At 36.6% G+C, this 20,427-nt stretch overlaps 2 protein-coding genes across 3 annotated transcripts; one reads left to right on the plus strand and one right to left on the minus strand.

The window, feature by feature from the left end:
* The first annotated feature begins 596 nt into the window (after positions 1-596).
* Positions 597-11,185, plus strand: LOC145782913 (protein Wnt-2-like). The gene is made up of 6 exons (XM_082594674.1): positions 597-679; positions 3,222-3,404; positions 3,514-3,587; positions 8,539-8,660; positions 8,749-8,890; positions 9,788-11,185. The coding sequence occupies exons 1-6, from the start codon at positions 597-599 to the stop codon at positions 10,246-10,248; spliced, it is 1,065 nt and encodes a 354-aa protein (XP_082450800.1). The 3' UTR covers positions 10,249-11,185.
* Positions 11,186-11,771: 586 nt separating this feature from the next.
* On the minus strand, positions 11,772-19,865 carry LOC145783192 (uncharacterized). 2 transcript variants are annotated; one of them, XM_082594992.1, is made up of 7 exons: positions 19,718-19,865; positions 19,092-19,182; positions 15,250-15,828; positions 14,721-14,844; positions 14,155-14,278; positions 13,576-13,760; positions 11,772-12,996 (listed from the first exon to the last, which is right to left on the minus strand). In XM_082594992.1, the coding sequence occupies exons 1-7, from the start codon at positions 19,819-19,821 to the stop codon at positions 12,821-12,823; spliced, it is 1,383 nt and encodes a 460-aa protein (XP_082451118.1). In that variant the 5' UTR covers positions 19,822-19,865; the 3' UTR covers positions 11,772-12,820. The 2 variants fall into 2 exon arrangements, with proteins under 2 accessions (XP_082451118.1, XP_082451119.1); XM_082594993.1 differs by having other exon boundaries at positions 19,092-19,177; positions 19,718-19,847.
* Positions 19,866-20,427: the final 562 nt, after the last annotated feature.

Here is a 20,427-nt window from a genome sequence, read left to right on the forward strand (position 1 = left end):
TATGAGATATTTTCTCGCCAGCTATTCCGATAGAAAAAGTAATGAGGAAGCTGAAGATAAGATAATTAGTTGCTTACTGAAAAAGTAATTAGTATTCAATCACATAGTTCTGAAATTTAGCAAATATCCTTATGCCCCATTGTGTCATTGTCATATAGTCTAACTTACAGGCCTGCGTGTTGAAGTGTTAAGTCGAAAAGAGAATAGAAGTTTAATAAAAGGAATTATCTGTGTTGTTGCATTAATTTTTTCACGGGCAAATGAACAGAGATGCAGTTAAGATAATATGCATTGTTAAGCCAATAATATGTTCGACGTTATAGCCAACCTTAAGATACGTTCTTTCTACGTCATAGCCAACCTTTTAAAAGTATAGGCTATTTGTTTTAGGCTAGTTTAAAGTAAGCTACCGATTAAACCAGGTTGCATTAAAACTTTTGCCTACCTTTTCCCGAAAACCAATTTGTAATTTTATTTTCAACTTATTATTTCGGCCAACTTGCATTTAGGATACAACTAGTTAGTGTTAAACGAATGTAATCAATCTGGATTCTTTTTCTTGAATTAAGCACTGAAAGCGTGCATACGAACTAAAAATGTACAAGAAAAGTTTGGTGAATTTATTTTTGGCTTATTCGATGTGGAGTTGGAGCGCTGAGCTAGCAAGCGCTACTTGGTGGTAAGTGAATGTATGCTAAACTACTGTCCCGGAAATTCAAAGGTACCTCGAATTCAAATTGATGATTTTAATTCGTTTAGAGTTTATTTTAGCAAGATAGGCTACTGTAATTGACCTGTTGGTTGTGTTGGATATAAATTACTGAGTAGGCTACGACACAAATTTTATAAAAAGATTTTTTATCCGGTTATAAAGCTATGAGCAAATTAAAGCCTGATCTATCGAGCACATGCAGATTGCAGAGCAAGAGGTATTTGGTGGAAGAAGCACATCGTCGAGAAGAGTGGTCTGTGGACAATGCTCCATTAGCTTTAGCTCAGTGGAGTCTGACACAAAAAACACTCAAGATCAAGCGGCGCTGGTTCGGCTCTCGGTGTGTGCGCTTGAGTAACGCATTTCAGGTCTGCTCACCATTCGGCCTAGTGGATGGAATAATGCACTGACAGGAACAACACTTCAATAACAATCGGAAAACTTCACTCTGCCAATCTCAGTAACCGCCCTGCGTCAGTCGTTCAAAGCCTCTCTGTAAGTGTGCGAAACTGCTAGGAATAACCTATCAAAGGCTTTGTCAGTCCGAAGATAAAGATTCAAAGCCAAACATATCATAATAATCGAACAGAGTATGAAACAATGCATAGGCCTAAGCCTGCGTACTTTCGATTTGATGGGAATAAGATAGTCGTGTAAGAGACGAAACAGGTTGCCCGTAGAATGGAATGTTTTTTCGATTGTGATGAAGCCGAACGGTGTTACAAATTAATGTGAAGCCAACAACAAAACATTTTGTTTCAAAACCTTTTTTGCGTCTCAGGTGTCTCATATCAGTGCGTTAGCAGAGGGTCTACTTTTGGACCGGGGATGATATTAGGGCCCGTAATCCTTCCAAGGGACCTGGGAGCTTGAAGAAAGCACCACGTATTCTTCAAATATAACACTTTTTGCTCAGAAGGGTCTTGATTTGAGACCAGAGGATGTCTTTGGTACCAGACCCAAATTATCTTTTAAACGGCCCTTGCCACATATCAATTAGTTTACTTGCTGTTAACTGTCCTTGGCGTCATTAATTTTTTCACATTGTTGTCATTCGTGCAAAATCCTTTTCCGCTTGAAATTTTTTCTTCAAACAATTTATAGACTCGCTAATTGTAGTCTATCAGTATCAGTTAGTCCTTAGTCGATAGCCTGTATGAACAATTTAGACAATGCAATTTTTAGATTGTTTAAAGAAAGCAATGTCCATGAAATGCTTGAACTGTAGAATTTCAAGTGGGCAACAGCTAAACCTAAAAATAGCTCGATTTACTCTCCAACGTCAATCAAACATCAAAATTTTATGACACAATTTTACAGAATATAAAAGACTATTTATTTGTTATCGGCAGCTTTTGTAACCTTATAACTGCAAGGTCCATAAATGTTTCGTCGATGGCATTAAAGTTTTAAAAGTGTTCTGGGACCACATGCCATTGTTAAGTCTGTTACATAAAATGGTAAAAAAATTTATGAGTGATGCCTAATGACAAGCATTTTAAATTACTTTAAGTAAAACAGAAACAAATGCGCTACAGAAAAAACAAGCTGAATGCATATCTTTTTAGCTCAGACGTTAATTTAATAATAATACCTTTATAAAAAAAATACTCTAAAATTTAAATTCAGCTTTTGAAGTTGAAAATTATAGGTTGCTGTCTACTGTATTTTCATTACTCTTTTTATTTGTTTTGACCACATGAGTAAAAGTAGATTGCTCGAAGAAAAGTGATTAAATGTCAGAAGAACATAAATCTACCACCAATCTATTGAATCTGCAATAAATTTTGTCTCAAAGCAAATAATATGGTATTTAAAGTACAAAGCGTTTGAAAAATACGGAGGCGGTATAACATATTATAGTCTCAGCTACATTTTTCATGACTTAAAGTTAGTCCTGGCATGCGATTACCTTCTGATGCTATGCTGATGTTAGACGTTGCTTGATTGACGTTTAAAATCATCGGTACCAAACGACTTTTAACGCCAGTCCTGCAATTCCAACTTTCTCTTTTCTTTCTCCATTGCGAAATTATCCGTTTGTCATAAAAGTTTATTTGCTTGCTTCTGACACACCGCGAAGAAAAGTAAGATGACACTTTTCGCTTTTACCCGATAAAAAACGAAATTGCCGACAATAAGGAATTGTATCAGGTCAATGAAGAATGAAGTTTCACCACGTGCGATGTAATCAACAAACTCAGTCATTTTTTTTATTTATTTAATTAAAAGATGATTGGCTACAAGCCATTGGGTTGAATAACATTATTGAACATTATAACGATGCAATAAAATAGAAAATATCCAACAAATTTCGAAGAACTGCGCCCTGGTCAGGAAAATGTTATTAACTGCACTTAATAAAGTTTTTAACAATAAATAGGCCTACCTATTAAAAGTTGTGAAAAGTGTTGCATTTAAATCAAATTTGACAAGCTTCATAAAAAATTTAGAACCGGAAACCTACTTTTTTTTTTTTTAGTTGATAGTTCATGAGTTTATTTTTCAGGTTGCTTACGATTCCTCCAAGCAAAGAACAAAGTCGCGATTCTAAAGTTGCCAAAGTGTATTGTGATTCATTACGGTTTTTGAAAGGGGAGCAATATGAATTTTGTTTAAACCATCCCACTCTTATGCATAAAATAAGCATAGGTGTCAAGTCCGGCGTTCGCGAATGCCAACATCAGTTTCGGTACGTGGTAAAATCAACGTTTGTAAGTTGCTGCATGCTCTACAAAATTTTTTGTTTTTCTTTGTCATTTTACGACTTTGCTGAAGTAAAATTTGTTTTTGTTATGAAGATACAACAGATGGAATTGCTCCACATACGAAGCTTCGCCACGTCATAATGCGTTCAGACCTATCCTCAAATCACGTGAGTGAAATTTCGATTAACAGACGTTGCTGCGTTTTCATTACATTGATATGTGAAGAAACAAATTCAAACTACAGCAGAGCAAATTTCAAAGTTGAGATAATTTTTTTCCCTTTTAAGTTTGAAAGATTTATTACCATAAAACCAGTCATACAACGTAAATAAAAAGTGTAGTTACAATATGACCAAAACCTATTTGATTTCCGATTCATGGCTGCCCTATGTGCTTGTATCATTAACAGCTTTTGAAGTAGCTAAGCCTCTCAACTCGATTACAAAAATACAAAGGCTATCATCTTTCAGAACGATTTTTGATTGACAGTTTACGTTTAAGCAATTAAAACGCAATTAATGCAGTTTATCTTTATCATCACTATGGGGTAGGGTAGACTAATACAGTGAAAATAAAAGACTGCCATCATTTATAATCTGGTTAGCTTCGAAAGTATTGTAACTTAAATCGAAAACAGACATTCCACAAAACAAGGTAATTTTTGAAACCTCACCATGCTCACTACTATGACGTATAATGATGTTTTGTTTCATTTAAAAAAATTTAAAGTTAAGGGTGTGTCGTTGTTGCTGTATTAATTAACTTCTGTTTGTATTTTTCTCTCTTTGAAACTGTTATAATCAGAGTGGGATGCATTTTTTGCTCTTTAAAGCTAATAAAACCTGTTGCCAAATATAGTAACATCATATCGTTAATTGAAACACCAATTTGAGACCAAAGTTTAAAGTTGTTTCTTACAACCGCTCAAAACACCACTTTTTCAGAACATTACGCAAAGATGCCTTTGCAAATTATATAATTATTTAAAACCAATTACAAGCATCAACAGACGCGCTTTAACGAGAGCTGGGCTGGGTGAAGTGGGCCGGGTCACATGTTTGTATCAATTATCGAAGGAACTCCTGTTGAAAATTAAACAATTCAATTTACTATCATTATAAGTACCAACTATTTTCATTGGATTTACAAGTATCCAAGAAAATTTAGTTTAAGTAAGTTCTTTGGCTGCAGATATTTGTTTCTAATCTGTGACGAATTTTATGCATTACGCTACTACCTGCTAATGACTAAGTCGATTTTTCATAGGCCAACCTAAAAACTTTAAAAGGTAACTTTATCAATTTTATTTCGAAAACAAAAAATAACAGAAATTCATCAAAAAGCCGCAGTTTATTCAATTGGCTCTTAAATTATGCTGCACACACTTTACATTTTCTGGCAGAGCATGTGAGGGTATGCACCAACTTAGAAGACACGTAAGAACACCACCAGACACCGGTTTGTGAGTTGCTACTTGCTAGCTACAAAGTTGTAGTGATCACTATTTAACCATACAAGGCTACAGTGGCGTATGCAGGATATTCTCAAGAGGGGAGGTCATTCGAATGTTGTTTCGAATGGAAAAAAAACGCCATTAGCTAATACTGTACAAGTAGGCCTAAGTCGTATTGTGTAGAATTAGCATACCATAGGCCTACTTACTTTGCATTGACGATATCTTTTTAGTTTGCAGCAACTAGTTACTCATTTAGATAGCTTTTGTAGTAAAAACAAGAAAATGTGATATAACCCACTTGACTTGAGTTCGCATATAATATTTTACGTAGACGACGTGGTTAGCTTACTCAACCCAGTGAACCACGCGTATTGAGGGTATGTTCAGTTCAGTGGCGTATGTAGGATTTCTTACTGAAAAAGGAGAGCGTGCGATATAACTTGATTATACGGTAGTTTAAAGTAGTATAGTCACGATAAGTATAATCTGACCAAAGTTTAAGGTGGCCGAGGGTATCTGTTGGTGAAATATAAATTCTCACGGTTTTTGCGCATGCCACTGTACTTTTTGATTGAATTAACTAACCGGGGTTTTGGAAGCTGTAAATAGGGCCATGTGTGATTTAAGCTATTGAATATCGAGCTTCTATAGCAATATTTACAACATTTTTTCATCTCGAATAGTTAAAAAAAATACTTAGCAAACTGACATGAGTGGGCCCCTAACCAACGGTGAACCCCTCCTCCCTGGAGATACGAGGAGCGGTTGATACGGCCCTGCTACCCAAAACTACTCTTGAACAATAACATGTTTGCACTACACAATAACAACAACAGTAAAATAAATACATTTTTGGAAGGGGGGACAATTAATGGCCCAATGGAGCCCCTGCGTACGCCACTGCCAGGCTATAGCCTATATTTGAATGAAATGTTTAGCTATTAAGAAAGTTCGAAAAGGTCATCGCAAGTAGGATTACGCTCCGCAAAAATTTGACTTCACAAATACAGCAACTATTGACGTAAAAACAGAAAAAGGAGGTTTTCAATGAGTTATTTTATAATTTAGTTCACATTCAATTTTATAACCAAAACATAACTTTATTCACTTTAAATCGACTTGTTAACAACATTTCAAAATGAAACAATGCAAAAAATACCCTAACAATTTCTTGCTTTTACTCTTACTGGTTTAATTTGTTTATTAAAATTAGGCTAAAATAAGAAGAAATCAAAGTAGCAAGCAGCATGCCAGCATTGGTAGTGCATTCCAGATAATGATATCATTGCTCATCGTACATGTTCTTTCAAATGAGATAATGTTACCTCATCCGCGATCAAATCAATTGGCAAACAGCTGGGCATTTCAATGCTCAAAACAAATCGTTTACGAATCAGTTCTGCAAGTATCATTTGATACCCTTGTCAAGATGTGCGAAACTCAAGATTGACAGCGAAGTAGAATCCCATCGCGTCAATAAAATCAATACAAGACCAGTGTTTTCTACGGCACGTTTTTTTGGTTGCGTAAAGTTCAATTTTAACCAGACACTGTGTTACTCCTCACATTATTAAATAATACTCTCTTTATTGACATAGCCTATAATTCATTTGGGGAACGTTGAGCCGAGATTGACAAAGAATGTGCAACACCTAGCTGGCAGCCCACACAAAAATACACGATCGACTGGATTGGCAATTAAACGGGATGGCCTTCGCTCTGCTTTGCCACAGGCTGAAAATAATGATAATGAAATGATAATTAATCAATTTAGTGTTTTACTGCTTCAAAAGACCATATCATCAGTAAAAGTTATAAAAGCAATGCCGCAAGTTGGCCGTAACACAAGTGTAGCCTACTAAGTACAGGAACGTAGGTTACGGGCTAATCTACAATTCTGCTTAGGGCTAACCTACACAAGCTTAATTTCAACTTTATGAAAGAGCTACAGGCTACTGTATTAATTTACAATACAAAAAAAATCTACAAAAGCATTAAATCAAATATAGTTATTACTATCTGAAGCCTTTACAAATTGTTTCACCTAACGGATCATCAGAAGGTCTGAAAAAACATGCAACCAGTAAGGAATCGATAATTCTGAAAAGATATTAAATATTACAACTGTAATTTAATCTGCCAAAAAAACCTCTAAACCTGTACTTCCTGAAAAGATATTAAATATTACAACTGTAATTTAATCTGCAAAAAACCCTCTAAACTTGAATTCCTGAAAAGATATTAAATATTATAACCTTTAACTTATAACAAAAATTATAATAAAATATTATAAATATTATAACAAAAGCATTATGTACAGTAAGTAAGTCATATACAATTTTGTTATAATAGTAGGCTAATCAATAATCATGTTTCGTCTTACACAGCACACTACAAATAATAGAAAAAAAACGAAAATCGTGTTTGAATTGTATATTTGAATGACCTTTAAGGAGTGTATATTTGAATAAGGACCTTCTGATTATCCCCTTTTAGGGTGAAACAGGCAGTAAAGGTTTTAGAAAGTAATAACAATATTTGATAAAAATGGCGAAGAGGTATTTTGGCATAGAGCCAGCTGCTCCCATTATGTTGGCATGTCATTAAATGTCTTGCACAGACACAGCTTAGTGCTGTGGAGTGGTGTCGAACTGACGGGTTTTTGAACGTCGCGTAGACGTTCTCACCACTCGAGCATGCAGCTGACAAAGAAGTGAGAAACTCAGTTAGGAACTTTGGTTGGCATCTCAGTATTTAAGGTAGCCTAAGTCCAAAATTATGATAAGGTTTATGCCTAAAAAAAGTTTACCATCTGCCCTGCTTGAACGTATATTACATTAATATATTCCAAGAAAAAGGTGGACTAAATTTTGCATTTGGTTTGTCAAGGGGAGTCTCCACCCCTTTGAATTACACCCTTGATCGCATTGCTTCACCAACAAAGGCTGTCGGTCTAAAAACTCGAAAAAAGTACTGCCGTCAAAAGTCAAACAAAGGTTAGAAAACACTTTTTGCCTTAAAGATGGGTCTTTCATTTTTGATTACGGGCAGATAATATCAACGTTAGAAATTCCAAGTTCTTTTCATTTAAGCATGTTTGTCCACTTTAAACGCTTGACCTGATATGCCACTTGACACTTGATCGAAATTATCTTTGCCATCTTTCCTTGACCATATGTAGCCGAATGTTTTAACGACTTTTTGCAAAACAAACACTCAACAAGTGAACCATGGTTATCACCTTGTATGGTAGGCTATATGATGAGGTGAAAAGATCATTTAATGAAAGTTATTATGAAAAAGAAACAAAACGTAGCGATATGTATCGAATGGTTAGTTGAAAACTTGAAAAGTCAACTATAATGCCGACATTCAGCAGATTGTTATGTCTTGACAAGATGCATGGCTGTTGAACCAACACATTTTCAAAAATTAGGCAGACGCTTTTCTTACTCGTGTAGGCAGCCAACAGTTTTAGGTTGTGTATTTACCAATTTCCTGCTAGTTTTCAAATAAACAATCACGGTAAATTATTTCATGTAAGTATTGCAATTAAAAATACAATTTGAAAAAACAAATGAATTGCAGCCTATAAATAGAAAGAAATTTGTGGAAGCGTTGTACCGAACGATTAAAGTCATGTTTTTATTTCCTGCATTCAGCAAATCGTGAAGCTGCATTCGTGCATGCAATCCTGGCCGCAGGTATCTCTTTCGAAGTGACTCGATCTTGCAGTAGAGGGGATCTCCCTGAAGAATGCGCATGCGCAAAGCATAGAAAGTCGGTTAGTAAACACAAAATGAATAAAAAATGGAAGATCTGAAACCTACTGCTGATGTGAATTTATATACTTGTATATTTTTGCTATTTAGAACAGATTTAACTGGGGTGGCTGTTCAGATGACATCAAATTTGGCGACGCTGTGTCCAGAACATTTTTGGACGGATCTGCCACAAGTAAAGGATTAAAACACAAATTACGGCTTTACAATAGCGAAGCTGGAAGAAGAGTAAGTTTTTTTGTGGTTACAAATTAGCAATGAATATGACACTATTTATCAAACAATAAAAAAAAAATTGTATCATACCCTTTGGAATATCATCAGCTACACTAGAGATAGTCTACAGGGTTGGGAAAAAGCTTGATTTGTGAACCTCTTGCGTATTCAATTACAGCTCAAATATGCAGATTTAACAGATAAACGCCGAGCTGTCAACGTTCCAATCACTCGTTCCAAAACAAAATGTGGTTTAATTTCAGTATAGGCCTGTTTTGCCAATCTTTGTTTACTGTCACCAGGTGCACTACTATAAAAAACAAAACCTTTATTTTGAAGACAAAACATACCAACTCCAGCTTTTCGCCTTCAGCTCAGTCAAACGCCCCCAAAAAAATGAATTTTTGACGTCCCATTTTAAATAATTGTGTTTTGATTTGTTGGTTTCATCCAGGTTACGGGTAGATAAGAACTGCGTTAAGTGGTTCTAAAAATCTTTTAGAAAATTATCCGATTAACAAATTTAATAAAGCATAAATTTTCTGCTACTTTGCAACAATTTTCAAGTTTTTGACATTCTTGCATGCGAGCTGTTGGCGTGGGAAACACCGTGTGGAAGTGTTTTTGGCTGCATGATCGATTTGTTTATAGAATCTGGTTGGCAAATTATAGAATCTGGTTGGCAAATAAAGTTATTTCCCTCTCTGTTGGGAGTGTGAAATTACTTGATTGGTCTTGTCATGGTTGAACCGATACTGTAGGCTATTAGTATTGTAACCGATTATTAGTATTGTAACCGATATATTAGTATTGTAACCGATATAGTAGGCTTGTGTTGCAATTTTACAATAAAGAAGTGCGTGGTGTGCCACAAATCCTTTAATGAAAACTTTTGATTTCATTTTTCAGGCAGTTCGTGTCAACGATAAGATTGTCTGCAAATGCCACGGTCTGTCTGGAGCGTGCACTCAGGTAGTTTGTTGGAAAACAATGCCACAACTAAGAATGGTTAGCCGTATTATAAAAGACAACTATGATGGGGCTGTTTTGGTGAAATCGAGCAAGCGGAAAAACAAGTTGCGGGCCAAAGTGAAAAACCATAAAAATCCTACAGCGAACGACCTCGTCTATGCGCACACAAGCAAAACCAACTTCTGCAATCCAAATTTAAAGTACGGTTCGTATGGGACGCAAGGTCGACTGTGTAATTCTACAAGTCGTGGCAGTGACGGTTGCGGTGTATTGTGCTGTGATCGTAGATACCACACTGGGCAAGTTGTGAAAAAAAATGCCTGCAACTGCACTTTTGAATGGTGCTGCAAACTGAAGTGCCAAACGTGCCTTGAAAGAGTGACAGAATCCCGCTGCACCTGATGTGCCAAAAATCACTTACCTGAGATTGAAAGTGGCACTCATCGATAAAACAGATATGACAAAAAGTAGCCTAAGCTTTCCGAGGGTGGTCATCTGAAGCTGTAACTTCAGACTGACAAAGACGGCCAAGAATTAAAGTTGCAGTCAGCATTTTTTCCTGATCACTGGCGTCAAAAATCTACCAAAAACGACCGCACTTAAATTTGTAGCAATTTTACCCTCAGTTTAGGAAAAAATCCATTCCCAAAGGAATCACAAAGAATACCCACTCCAACAAGCTACTCCATCGTTGGCTGTGCGGCCACTTTGGCATCATTTTGTTGCAATGCAGAGGTAGAAAAACTTACTCGATCCTTGACTGTAATCAAACCAGTGTCCAGCTAGCAAATGTTGATGTTTTTACGTCGATTCGATGTCGTTAGACGTTGAAACATAAAAACGTCGCCTTGTGCTAGTTGGGTGGTCTTGAAACTGGACTTGCGCATCATTTCGTCAATAATTTTATTAACTCTTCATTGTTGTTGCATTTATTGTGACCTATTATCGTTTTTATCGACACCATGTTACCGAAAACCAAAGTGACTTGTAGCTGAAGAAAAGCTGCCGTCGACGCTGCTAAGCATTTTAAATGTGAAAACATTAATTTTTTACAATCCGGAACAATATTTTATTGTAATGTGGAAGCCGTGCAATTCTTATCAACGCGAAAAAAATACTTGTAATCAGGGCTCCCATTCCTGGGTTTTTAAACCCAAATCTGGGTTTTTTTTTCTGCATTTTTAAATTTTCTTAAATATTTATTGTTTTTGCATAAAATTATAGGAATCACGAGCTGAATTAACTATTCTAAATAATTATTTCGCTCCAAAATACAAAAAACTCTAATTTGGAAAGCTATTGGCTAGTGGCCCCTTCTGATCACAAATAAAGCATTCACTTTCCAGTTTGAGTACGGTAGCCTGATGACTTTCAGTCAAGTTCAATTGCAGTTTTACCAGGCTAGTCTACTGAGTGAGTACCACTAGTTTTGGTTCAATCGCTAGTTTTGTTTTTGCAGTATAGTAATAGGACTGATTGTTTTAGATAAGTGAACAGTGATTTGCCTGCTGATTAATTATATTGATATTTGATATACGTATAAATATTTATGATGTCTGAAGCCGAAGGTGATACCCCACCAAGAAAGAAACCTAAAAGATGGTATGTTCAGAGTTTTAAAGACCAGTGGGTGAAAGACGATGAATTTAAAGATTGGTTAAAACAACGTGACAATGAAATCGGTGTCTGCTACTGCATATGTTGCGGTGCCAAGTTAAAAAATGCAAACAGATCAATGCTATTAGGGAACGTTCAAATATTACGTAACGCCTTCGAGGGGGAGGGGGGGGGTTATGCAAAGCGTTACGTTAGCGTCACATCGGGGGGGAGGGGGTTCAAGCAAAACGTTACGTAACGCTTTCGAGTACGGAATGGTAGTTTTTTGTGCTAAATTCGTAGTGAAAAAGCGTTACATGGGGGAGGGGGGGATTGAAAAATGCGTTACGTTGGCGTTACATGGGGGAGGGGGGGTCAAAAATTCGGAAAAAAAGCGTTACGTAATATTTGAACGTTCCCTTAGCACACAAAAAACCATCAAGCATCACAAAAATGAAAAAAGTGCTAAATATTGTTCAACATTGGACGGTTTTGCTTTAAAACCTAAGTCTTCAAAAAACGACCAGGTAGCCAAAACGGAAGTAACAATCAAGTTTCCGAGATGAACATTTGTTTTTATTCTTCTAATTCAAAGCAGAAATAACGTGTAAGACGAAAGTCTTTTGCAACTGGTTTTCATGCTTACGAATTAGGCTACTTCACCACAAAATAGGTTTTCGTTTTGTCGTTTACTTCCAGTGCAAACCATGGCCACATATTAAAGTTAATGAAATATCAAGATTTAAGTCTTTATGGAAATGGAGCTTTCGCTTTGCAGTATGCCAACAAGCTAGGCTTGATTCAAACTCGAAACACCAAAATTACTGTCTTCAGGTAGCCCACTGTCGTTGCTTATTTCTTTGATGGCTTGCGGTTGGCTAATGGCTATACCTTAATGCGGTTAAATCATATAAATACCAATCCAACTAAAATTAACGAGATACAGAGGGACAAGTGGCAAGAAAAGATTGTTCATCGGTTATATTTTTGGGACGATACAAGATTATTAGTTTCGTCGGCAATTTGAGCTCTATCCGACAAATAATCTAAGGCCACGAAGTGCCAAAGATCACATAACGACCTTGCAATTATAGCTTACGGGAACTGTGAACTATCTGGTTTTTCCACGTGTCACACTGAAATTATTGCCGATGGAGAGCTGCAATAAACAACTAAGCCCACAATGGTGAGTTGTTACGTCACGTCTGATAAATCTAATCAGTTGACCACTATACCACGCAGTCTCGTTTTGTTCATCACCGAGCGGCACCAGGCGTCAACAGAACATAGCTGTACTTCTCATGAGCCAACTGCTTGACCTTCCCGTGAGCCAACATATCCTGTTAACAGACACGATTTGCCGAATGATGCGTCACCATCACATGTCTGATGTGCTCCACTTGTAATACTCGTCTTTGACCGCTTGGGTGTTGGACAGATTTTCAAAATATTTTTTTTCGAATCCATTGGACCTATCCACGCCGTCCCAACGATAGCCAGGCTGAATCTTGTAGCGATTTGGTGCAGGGGCAGGACCTCTGTATTTGGGATATTCTGTAAAAACAATGCTGAATCTAAAAACGTTTTGTTGACATTTATAAATATGCAGAATCATAGGTTTTTATATAGCGCTGTATCAATCGCAGACCAGTGTTGCTATCAGCGCTTCGCCAAGCGGACAATCTCAGCGCAGGCGAATAGAAGCCAGATCTAGTGCATTGTTACCCTTAATCCATTCTTTTTCTTTGTGTCAAGCAAGAATGTGATTCAGAGCCACATTTAAAACGTGTTTGGTGTAACACCACAAAGTTTTAAAGTCACGTCTACCAATTAAAGGAGGACACTGTAATCACCATTCCACCGAGCTTGCTTTATGCAAAATGAGCCAATTTATTGAGACATTTATAACTTACAACGGAGAAAAGCATAATTAAAATGAAGGTGAATGACATTATCAGAGTCCTAATATCTCTCTCAAATTTGTGAAGACAAAATATCAATGACTCAAACAATTTCCAGAGGCATCGATGCTTTGAGAGGGGTGCATGCAGCAAGACAAAACCAATCAAATCAACCATTGAGAATATTAAACAAAGCAAATCCCGCACCATTCTTATGATAACCAGTCGTTACCTTTTGTCTCTCCTTTTTCTTTTCGCTTTTTTCTGGCTATGTATTCAGCCATGGGATCCCCATCACGGACCGCTTCCTTCCGCATGGCTTCAAGGTCCTCATCATCAGCATAACGGGTCAGAGTCTTATTGGACTCATGAAGGGTGTCTGCAATCGAATCTGCTCTCATCTCCTGTTGCTTTAAGCTGTAAAATGTTGTGCTTTTACCAGGGCTGTGGAGCCGAGCAAAAAAATTCACGACTCCGACTCCTCAGTTTATAACTGGCCGACTCCGACTTTAATGTACCAGATATTTTTAAACTAAATTTAAGTTGTGATCGAAATTGAAACATTATTTGATTGGGAAAAATGGGCCTTTTCAAAAGTGTAACAAAAAAACCTTCTCAATATTTCTTGAAAATATTATGTTGGAGAAAGTTGCCCGATTTCGCCTATCTTGGAGTCCAAACTGCATGGAATTGGTCTAATAGGCAAATTTCTACAATGTGAGCTTAGAAATACCTATGAATAATTGAATATGATAACAATTAATTAAGCATCAACGCGGGCGATACAAATCGACAAAACACTACAACTTACCCCTTTCCCCATTTATCATATAAATCTTCTTTCATTTTACGTTTTTGCTTTTCTTCATCATTTTCCTCTTTTTCTTTGTCTAAGTTTCTCTTCTTACCACTGCCGCGTTCTCGAAACACAGTAGCTGAAAAAGAAAAAAACTAGGAATGCAACAGTTCAAATTCCAATGAAACTTGACGTTTCAAAGTGAAAACAAAACGATTTAAAATCTCCACGCCTCTACTATAATACCCACTGTGTTGAAACAATTTATTCGTCATGAAAGGCAATACAATTTACCTCGAAAGCGAAAGATAACTTGCAAGGAATTAAAAAAAATATTCAGTTGAGATGAATTCTTATCGTTAATTTTATGCTGATGAAGACAACCAACATTACACAAAGCGAGGAACTATGTTTTCAGCAAATTTATATTGTATCTTCACTCAAATTCTTCGAAATTTCTAACTCGGTAAAAGCATTCATTAGCGCATGAGAGTTTCCCACAAAAAATAGTCAATGAACAGTCAAAAGAGACGAAAAAGGTGAGTAGGCTAGTTCTACATTTCCAGTTCTGCGTTTCTTACTGGTATCTTTGTATTCTTCCGCCATTTTTTTTACATGCGATTCTTGCTTTTCTAACTTCTTCATTTCTAACCGAAGCAAGTCAACGCTCGTCAAGCCGCTTCTTCCCCCACTTCCCATCTGCTTCTGAATCAAGAATAACAAATGAATAGTTTGTGGCTATCCACTCAAACTTTTCTATATCAAAGCTACTATAATATACTCATTAAAAACCTTAACAGCCCGTTTCACCTTACTAGAATAATCAGAAGGAACTGAAAAAATATGCAGAAATAATAAATCGGTAAAACTTGAAAAGGTATAAAATGTTATAACCTTAATGCTGCTTGCAAAAAAGCTAAGAATTATCATTAAAGAGGAACCACCAACGGATGTTAATAATTGATGTTAATGTTTCTTCTACAATTACATTGTACCGTAGTCTAATTCAACGGACAATTGAACCGTAAAAAGAAAAATATAAGAGAACATGCTTGATCCAATTCTAAGCAAACATATTCACACGCTTTCAACGTTTTAACAATATGGTACCTTTACTTTTGGAGAATCAGCAGAAGCGTTTTGTGATTTTCTTTGAACATCAAGATCAGAATCTGAATCATGTCTTGCATTGACAGATGAAGATTTTTTTCGATCAGAACTGGAAGTTTTTTCTTTTTTTCTTGCAATTTCTAAATCTGAGTCGCTGTCATATCTTCCTTTTTTGTGCGATACTTTTTTTTGTGATTTTTTTCTTGGTATGTTTAAATCTAAATTGTTATCATAGGTCATTGTTGTCCTGTGAGTAGAAGATTTGGGTTTTAAGTTCTTTCGGGGGATATCAATATCAGAATCGCTGTCATGTCGAATGTGGTTAGATTTTGGTCGGGGTAGGTCAAGATCACTTCCACTGTTGTCCGAATATTGAGTGGATTTACGATTTGAGCCGGCATTAGGTCTTCTTTGCAAATCTAAATCGCTATCAGAATCATGTCGTGTTTTACTTTTCGGTGTAGTTGAAGTTACTGTATCTAAATTCTTCCACATTTTACTCCGCCGATATTTATCCAGTTCTTTCTCTTCTTCAGTTCTATCATCTATCGTTTCAATCTGTGGCTTTTCATCTAAAGTCTTGCAAAGATAACAGAAATATATTAAAAGCTAAAATTATAAAAAATATTGAAATTAAAATAAACAAAAGCAGTAAAAAGTATACAAAACGCTTGGTGAATGAAAGGAGTACCTGTAAAAATGTGTAAGTAAAATGGTGGAACTATACGAAAAACTTACCGCAGTGGCTCTCAAGTTGGGTGACAAACATCTCTTCTTCAAGGTAGATTAAGGTACAGCTACCGCAAAATGACTTGAGACCTACCTTATTTTTAAGAAAAACACAGGTTTATTTGTAATAACGCTTTTATTAAAAATAGTCACTTTTGTTAATATTTTGTCATATTGCCCTTGTTTTTGATAACCATTTGCAAGCGTTTGGGCAAAGAGTCGCTTAAATTTCTAAAATAATCCGGTGTCATTTCCAGACACCACACTTTTTTCAGCTCTTCTTTAAGAGTATCCAGGTTAGGAGTTTTTTTTTTCGGCCATTGTTCTCTTCATTTTGTGCCAGCAATTTTCGATGGGATTTAAATCCGGGCTGTTGCCAGGCCATTCAAGAACATTTATTTGTTGGTGTTCAAGGAAGTTGTTACTTTTTTAGATTTGTGGCAGGGTGCACTATCATGCATGAATACCTCGGAGCCATGAATGTGGAAGAAATTGAGCATATGCTCCTCCAAAACTTGCATATAGAGATCAGCGTTCATTTTTGTGTTTTTTGGAAGAAAGTGCAGGCCTCCCCTTCCCTTCTCTCCAGAAAAACTTCCCCACACCATGACTGACTGTGGGTGTTAACAGTCGGAACCGTATATCGAGGATCAAAACGATCAGATGACCTTGGACGCCGAACCGTAGTAGACCCCATCTTAAAGACCTGGAAGTTGTTCTCATCAGAGAACATTACTTTTCTCCATTGCTCCGTGGTCCAATGGGCATATTTCTTGGCAAATGCTAGCCGTTGTTTTTTCATCCGCTCATTGATAAGAGGCTTTTTGACAGCTTTACGGCTCGGAAGATCCCAGTCCTTTTGGAGGCGGTGCTGAACTTCCTCTGAATTCTCATCACTACTTTATTCTAATAAAATGCCCAAAGCAATTCTACAGTAACATTGTCTTGCTAATAGCCCATTGTGTACGTATTATACATCATAATTGATTTGAGTGAAACAATTGCCTTTTATGCAATACACAATGGTTTAATACTTATTGCAATTAAAAACGTGTGAAAATGATCGAGGTCTCAAGTCATTTTGCGGTAGCTGTAGTTTTAAAAATGAAGAATAACTTGTGGAATGATAATGGTTTGCTTCAGACATAGTGTATTGATATAAGTGACATCAGTCAATTTTGAAGGGTCCACGTCTTTTAGGCGCAGACAGTTGGGCGCTGGTCAAATAGGCGCGCACACTGTGGCGTCTGGATATTTAGGTGCAGAGCCTGTGGCGCCCGGTCATTTAGGTGCTATTCCTAGTAAAGTCTGCAGATTGTATCAGCTTGGCAGGAGGGCAATGCTTTTCACACAAAATATTATATTGAATAAAAAAATATGTTGTTTTGTTAATGCGTTGTTGGTCATGGCTTCAGTGAGTGAAGCTGCTTAAACCGGCAATGCATTTTCACACAAAATGTTATATTGAACACAAAAATATGTCATGGCTTCAGTGAGTGAAGCTGCTTAAACCGGCAATGATTTTCACATAAAATGTTATATTGAACAGAAAGATATATTGTTTTGTTAATGCGTGTGCGTTGTTGGTCATGGCTTCAGTGAGTGAAGCTGCTTAAACCGACAATGCTTTTTCACACAAAATGTTATATTAAACAGAAAAATATATGAGTGAAGCTGCTTAAACCGGCAATGCTTTTCACACAAAATGTTATAGTATTAAACAAAAATATATGGGTGAAGCTGCTTAAACCGGCAATGCTTTTCTCACAAAATGTTATATTGAACGCAAAAATATGTCATGGCTTCCGTGAGTGAAGCTGCTTAAACCGGCAATGATTTTCACATAAAATGCTATATTATATGTTATAAGGCTAAAAATACAACCATGTTCCCAACTCTCCATACAATGAGACCTTTTCCCACGTCTTTTCCACTGTAGACTAGGCCTCCAAAGCCACATCCCAGACAGCAAAATCCGTCGTTTTGCATTGATTTAACATCTGCAGACGTTGAATCGATGTAGAATTGATGGATTTTGTTGTCCGGGATACGACTTGAAAACAAAACCAATGCTCGGACACGAGCTGGAGCCTACGACGACTATTTGTGCGAGTCAGCGTTTTTAACGTCGATGAACTAACATCATCAAAACTAAGCAACGTTGAAACCGCCTTGGGACCAGCATTAGCCAACTGAGCCACGGCTGGACTTGCTTTGTAGCAAAAAAACTGCCGCATCCATCTGAATAATTGTGTTTGGTTCTTCGTTTTGTTTCCAGTAAGCAGTCATTGAGTACTGTTATTTGAAAACCTTTCCATCAATATCACAAAAGTAGGCTATATTTCGCACTGTTTATCATTTTAACCGTAAAGGGTCGCGGAAAAATTTAAGAGATTAAAAGGGGTCGCAAGCAAAAAAGTTTGTAAAGCCCTGGGCTACGGTATGTTTTTTTTACTGATGTTTAGGCCTAGTGTAGTTATTATTTGACTTAACTAAAAGTGAACTCAATAATGTTCGGAAGCTTGAATAATTTATTGATAAAGCTTTCACCAACGCAAACCTGGACTAACAACAAATAAATGCCGAACACGCGCAATAAAAAAACAATATATTTTTCTGTTCATTATAACATTTTGTGTGAAAAGCATTGCCGGTTTAAGCAGCTTCACTCACTGAAGCCATGATATAACTTTCTGGCAAGCATGATATAATTTTCTGGCAAGCTGATACAATCTGCAGACTTTGCTAGGAATAGCACCTAAATGACCGGGCGCCACAGTGCTCCGCACCTAAATATCCAGACGCCACAGTGTGCGCGTCTATTTGACCAGCGCCTAACTGTCTGCACCTAAAAGACTTGCTCCCATTTTGAAATCTTAAGATGAGAAAAATTTGGCCAATACTAGCATTGATAGTTAGCTACTAAAAACGTTTATCAAAAGGAAATTGGCTCAAACTTTTCTTAAACATTGCATTTTTTATACTTGGCAATGATCAATTGTTTATTTTCTGAAATCGCAAAATCACGCTGATTTAAAAAAAACTAAAAATAGTCCAGCTACAAAAATTGGTCCATTTTACATTGATCTAGTATAATAATGTCTCATACTTACCAACAGTTTGTCGTTAATATCCTCAATCTGATCTGAAACAATGGCATCCAATCCTATATCATCATCAACAATTTTCATACCAACTCCTTTTCTGAAAAAGTGAAAGCTTCAGTAGACCAAACATAACCAACTTAAACTAATTCAAAATATTGAAAGCACTTGCTCTGCCATAGTAAAATAATAAGCTTGGATTAAAAATGCTCAGTTTTGGAAGACTCTCCATTATTTTATGACAAAATGTTGCCGATACATCATATTTGGTAGGGAATCATCTAACGTTTTTCTGTAGTACTGTCACAATAAATACCAACCAGAACTAGGGTACATGCCAGTTAGTTATTGTTTGGTACGCTTATATATCCATGGAGACTGGGCCATGATGATGTGGCTTGCAGTCTGTACTTTTCCACACCCACATTTAGAAGCCTCTACTAAACCCCAGGGTGACATTTCAGCACCCAAATGACCAACACAGCTCAACAACTACTTTAGGCAGGGTGAATATCGAAAAGCCAAGACTCAGTCAACTGTAATAAGTTTGTAAAAACAAACACCAATAAGTTTTGAAAAAAATACCATATACCGTACCATACAAGATATGTAATGCAGCAAAAGCATACCGGTACCTTAAATTCTGTGATTTCTTTTTTCGCTTTTTCTTCTGTTTTTCACCTCCTTCAGTTGGTGTCAAATATCGCTTCAGGTATTCTTCTTTACTGATACTAGTCATATTGATCGCACTCTTTTTAAAATTCAACAGACAAGTCAAAATTAAAGCCTATAAAAAATAAGGAATGTGTACAGCATGGCGACCTTAGTATAGAGGCCATGTCCAAATGCGAGCTTTGAATTTGACTGGAGGTCCATCTGCTAGGGTCTGCTACTATTCGGTGAGTCCGATTCGGTGAGTTCCTAACCTCTAACCCTAACTCCTAACCCCTAACCCTAAAACGGCAATGATAATTAGGCTACGGTACCCGGTAATTTAAAAAAAAAATTGAAAAATCACCGAATAGGGATAGGACTCACCGAAACAGGCCATTCCGCATCTGCTATGCTTGATAGTAGTAGATAGAATCACTAGTATAATTGAATAGTCTGAGACATTAGGCTACGGTAGTTAGTTAATTATTATAATAATTTATTTGCATCAGACAAAGCTGTCCATATCCAAAACAATGAAATAATACAAAAACTGCAAATGCACAAAAATTACAGAAAACCACTTTTGATGTCACTCAACATCTACTGTTACAAATTTAAGTTCAATGAGCATTGGAAAAAAAGTATTCAGAATGATAAATACAACCAGATGACATCAGGTCTAATATAAAGC

The sequence above is a fragment of the Aplidium turbinatum genome, chromosome 14, assembly GCF_918807975.1.
Source record: "Aplidium turbinatum chromosome 14, kaAplTurb1.1, whole genome shotgun sequence".
Lineage (NCBI taxonomy): Eukaryota > Metazoa > Chordata > Ascidiacea > Aplousobranchia > Polyclinidae > Aplidium > Aplidium turbinatum.

Coding starts and splice junctions, on each gene's coding strand:
- LOC145782913 (XM_082594674.1), top strand. CDS start 597: ATGTACAAGAAAAGTTTGGTGAATTTATTTTTGGCTTATTCGATGTGG. Junction 8,661..8,748: donor GCGCAAAGCATAGAAAGTCG/GTTAGTAAACAC, acceptor TTTGCTATTTAG/AACAGATTTAACTGGGGTGG. Junction 8,891..9,787: donor CGAAGCTGGAAGAAGAGTAA/GTTTTTTTGTGG, acceptor TTTTTCAGGCAG/TTCGTGTCAACGATAAGATT.
- LOC145783192 (XM_082594992.1), bottom strand. CDS start 19,821: ATGACTAGTATCAGTAAAGAAGAATACCTGAAGCGATATTTGACACCA. Junction 15,829..19,091: donor ATATTAACGACAAACTGTTG/GTAAGTATGAGA, acceptor TATCTTTGCAAG/ACTTTAGATGAAAAGCCACA. Junction 14,845..15,249: donor CTGATTCTCCAAAAGTAAAG/GTACCATATTGT, acceptor TTCTTGATTCAG/AAGCAGATGGGAAGTGGGGG.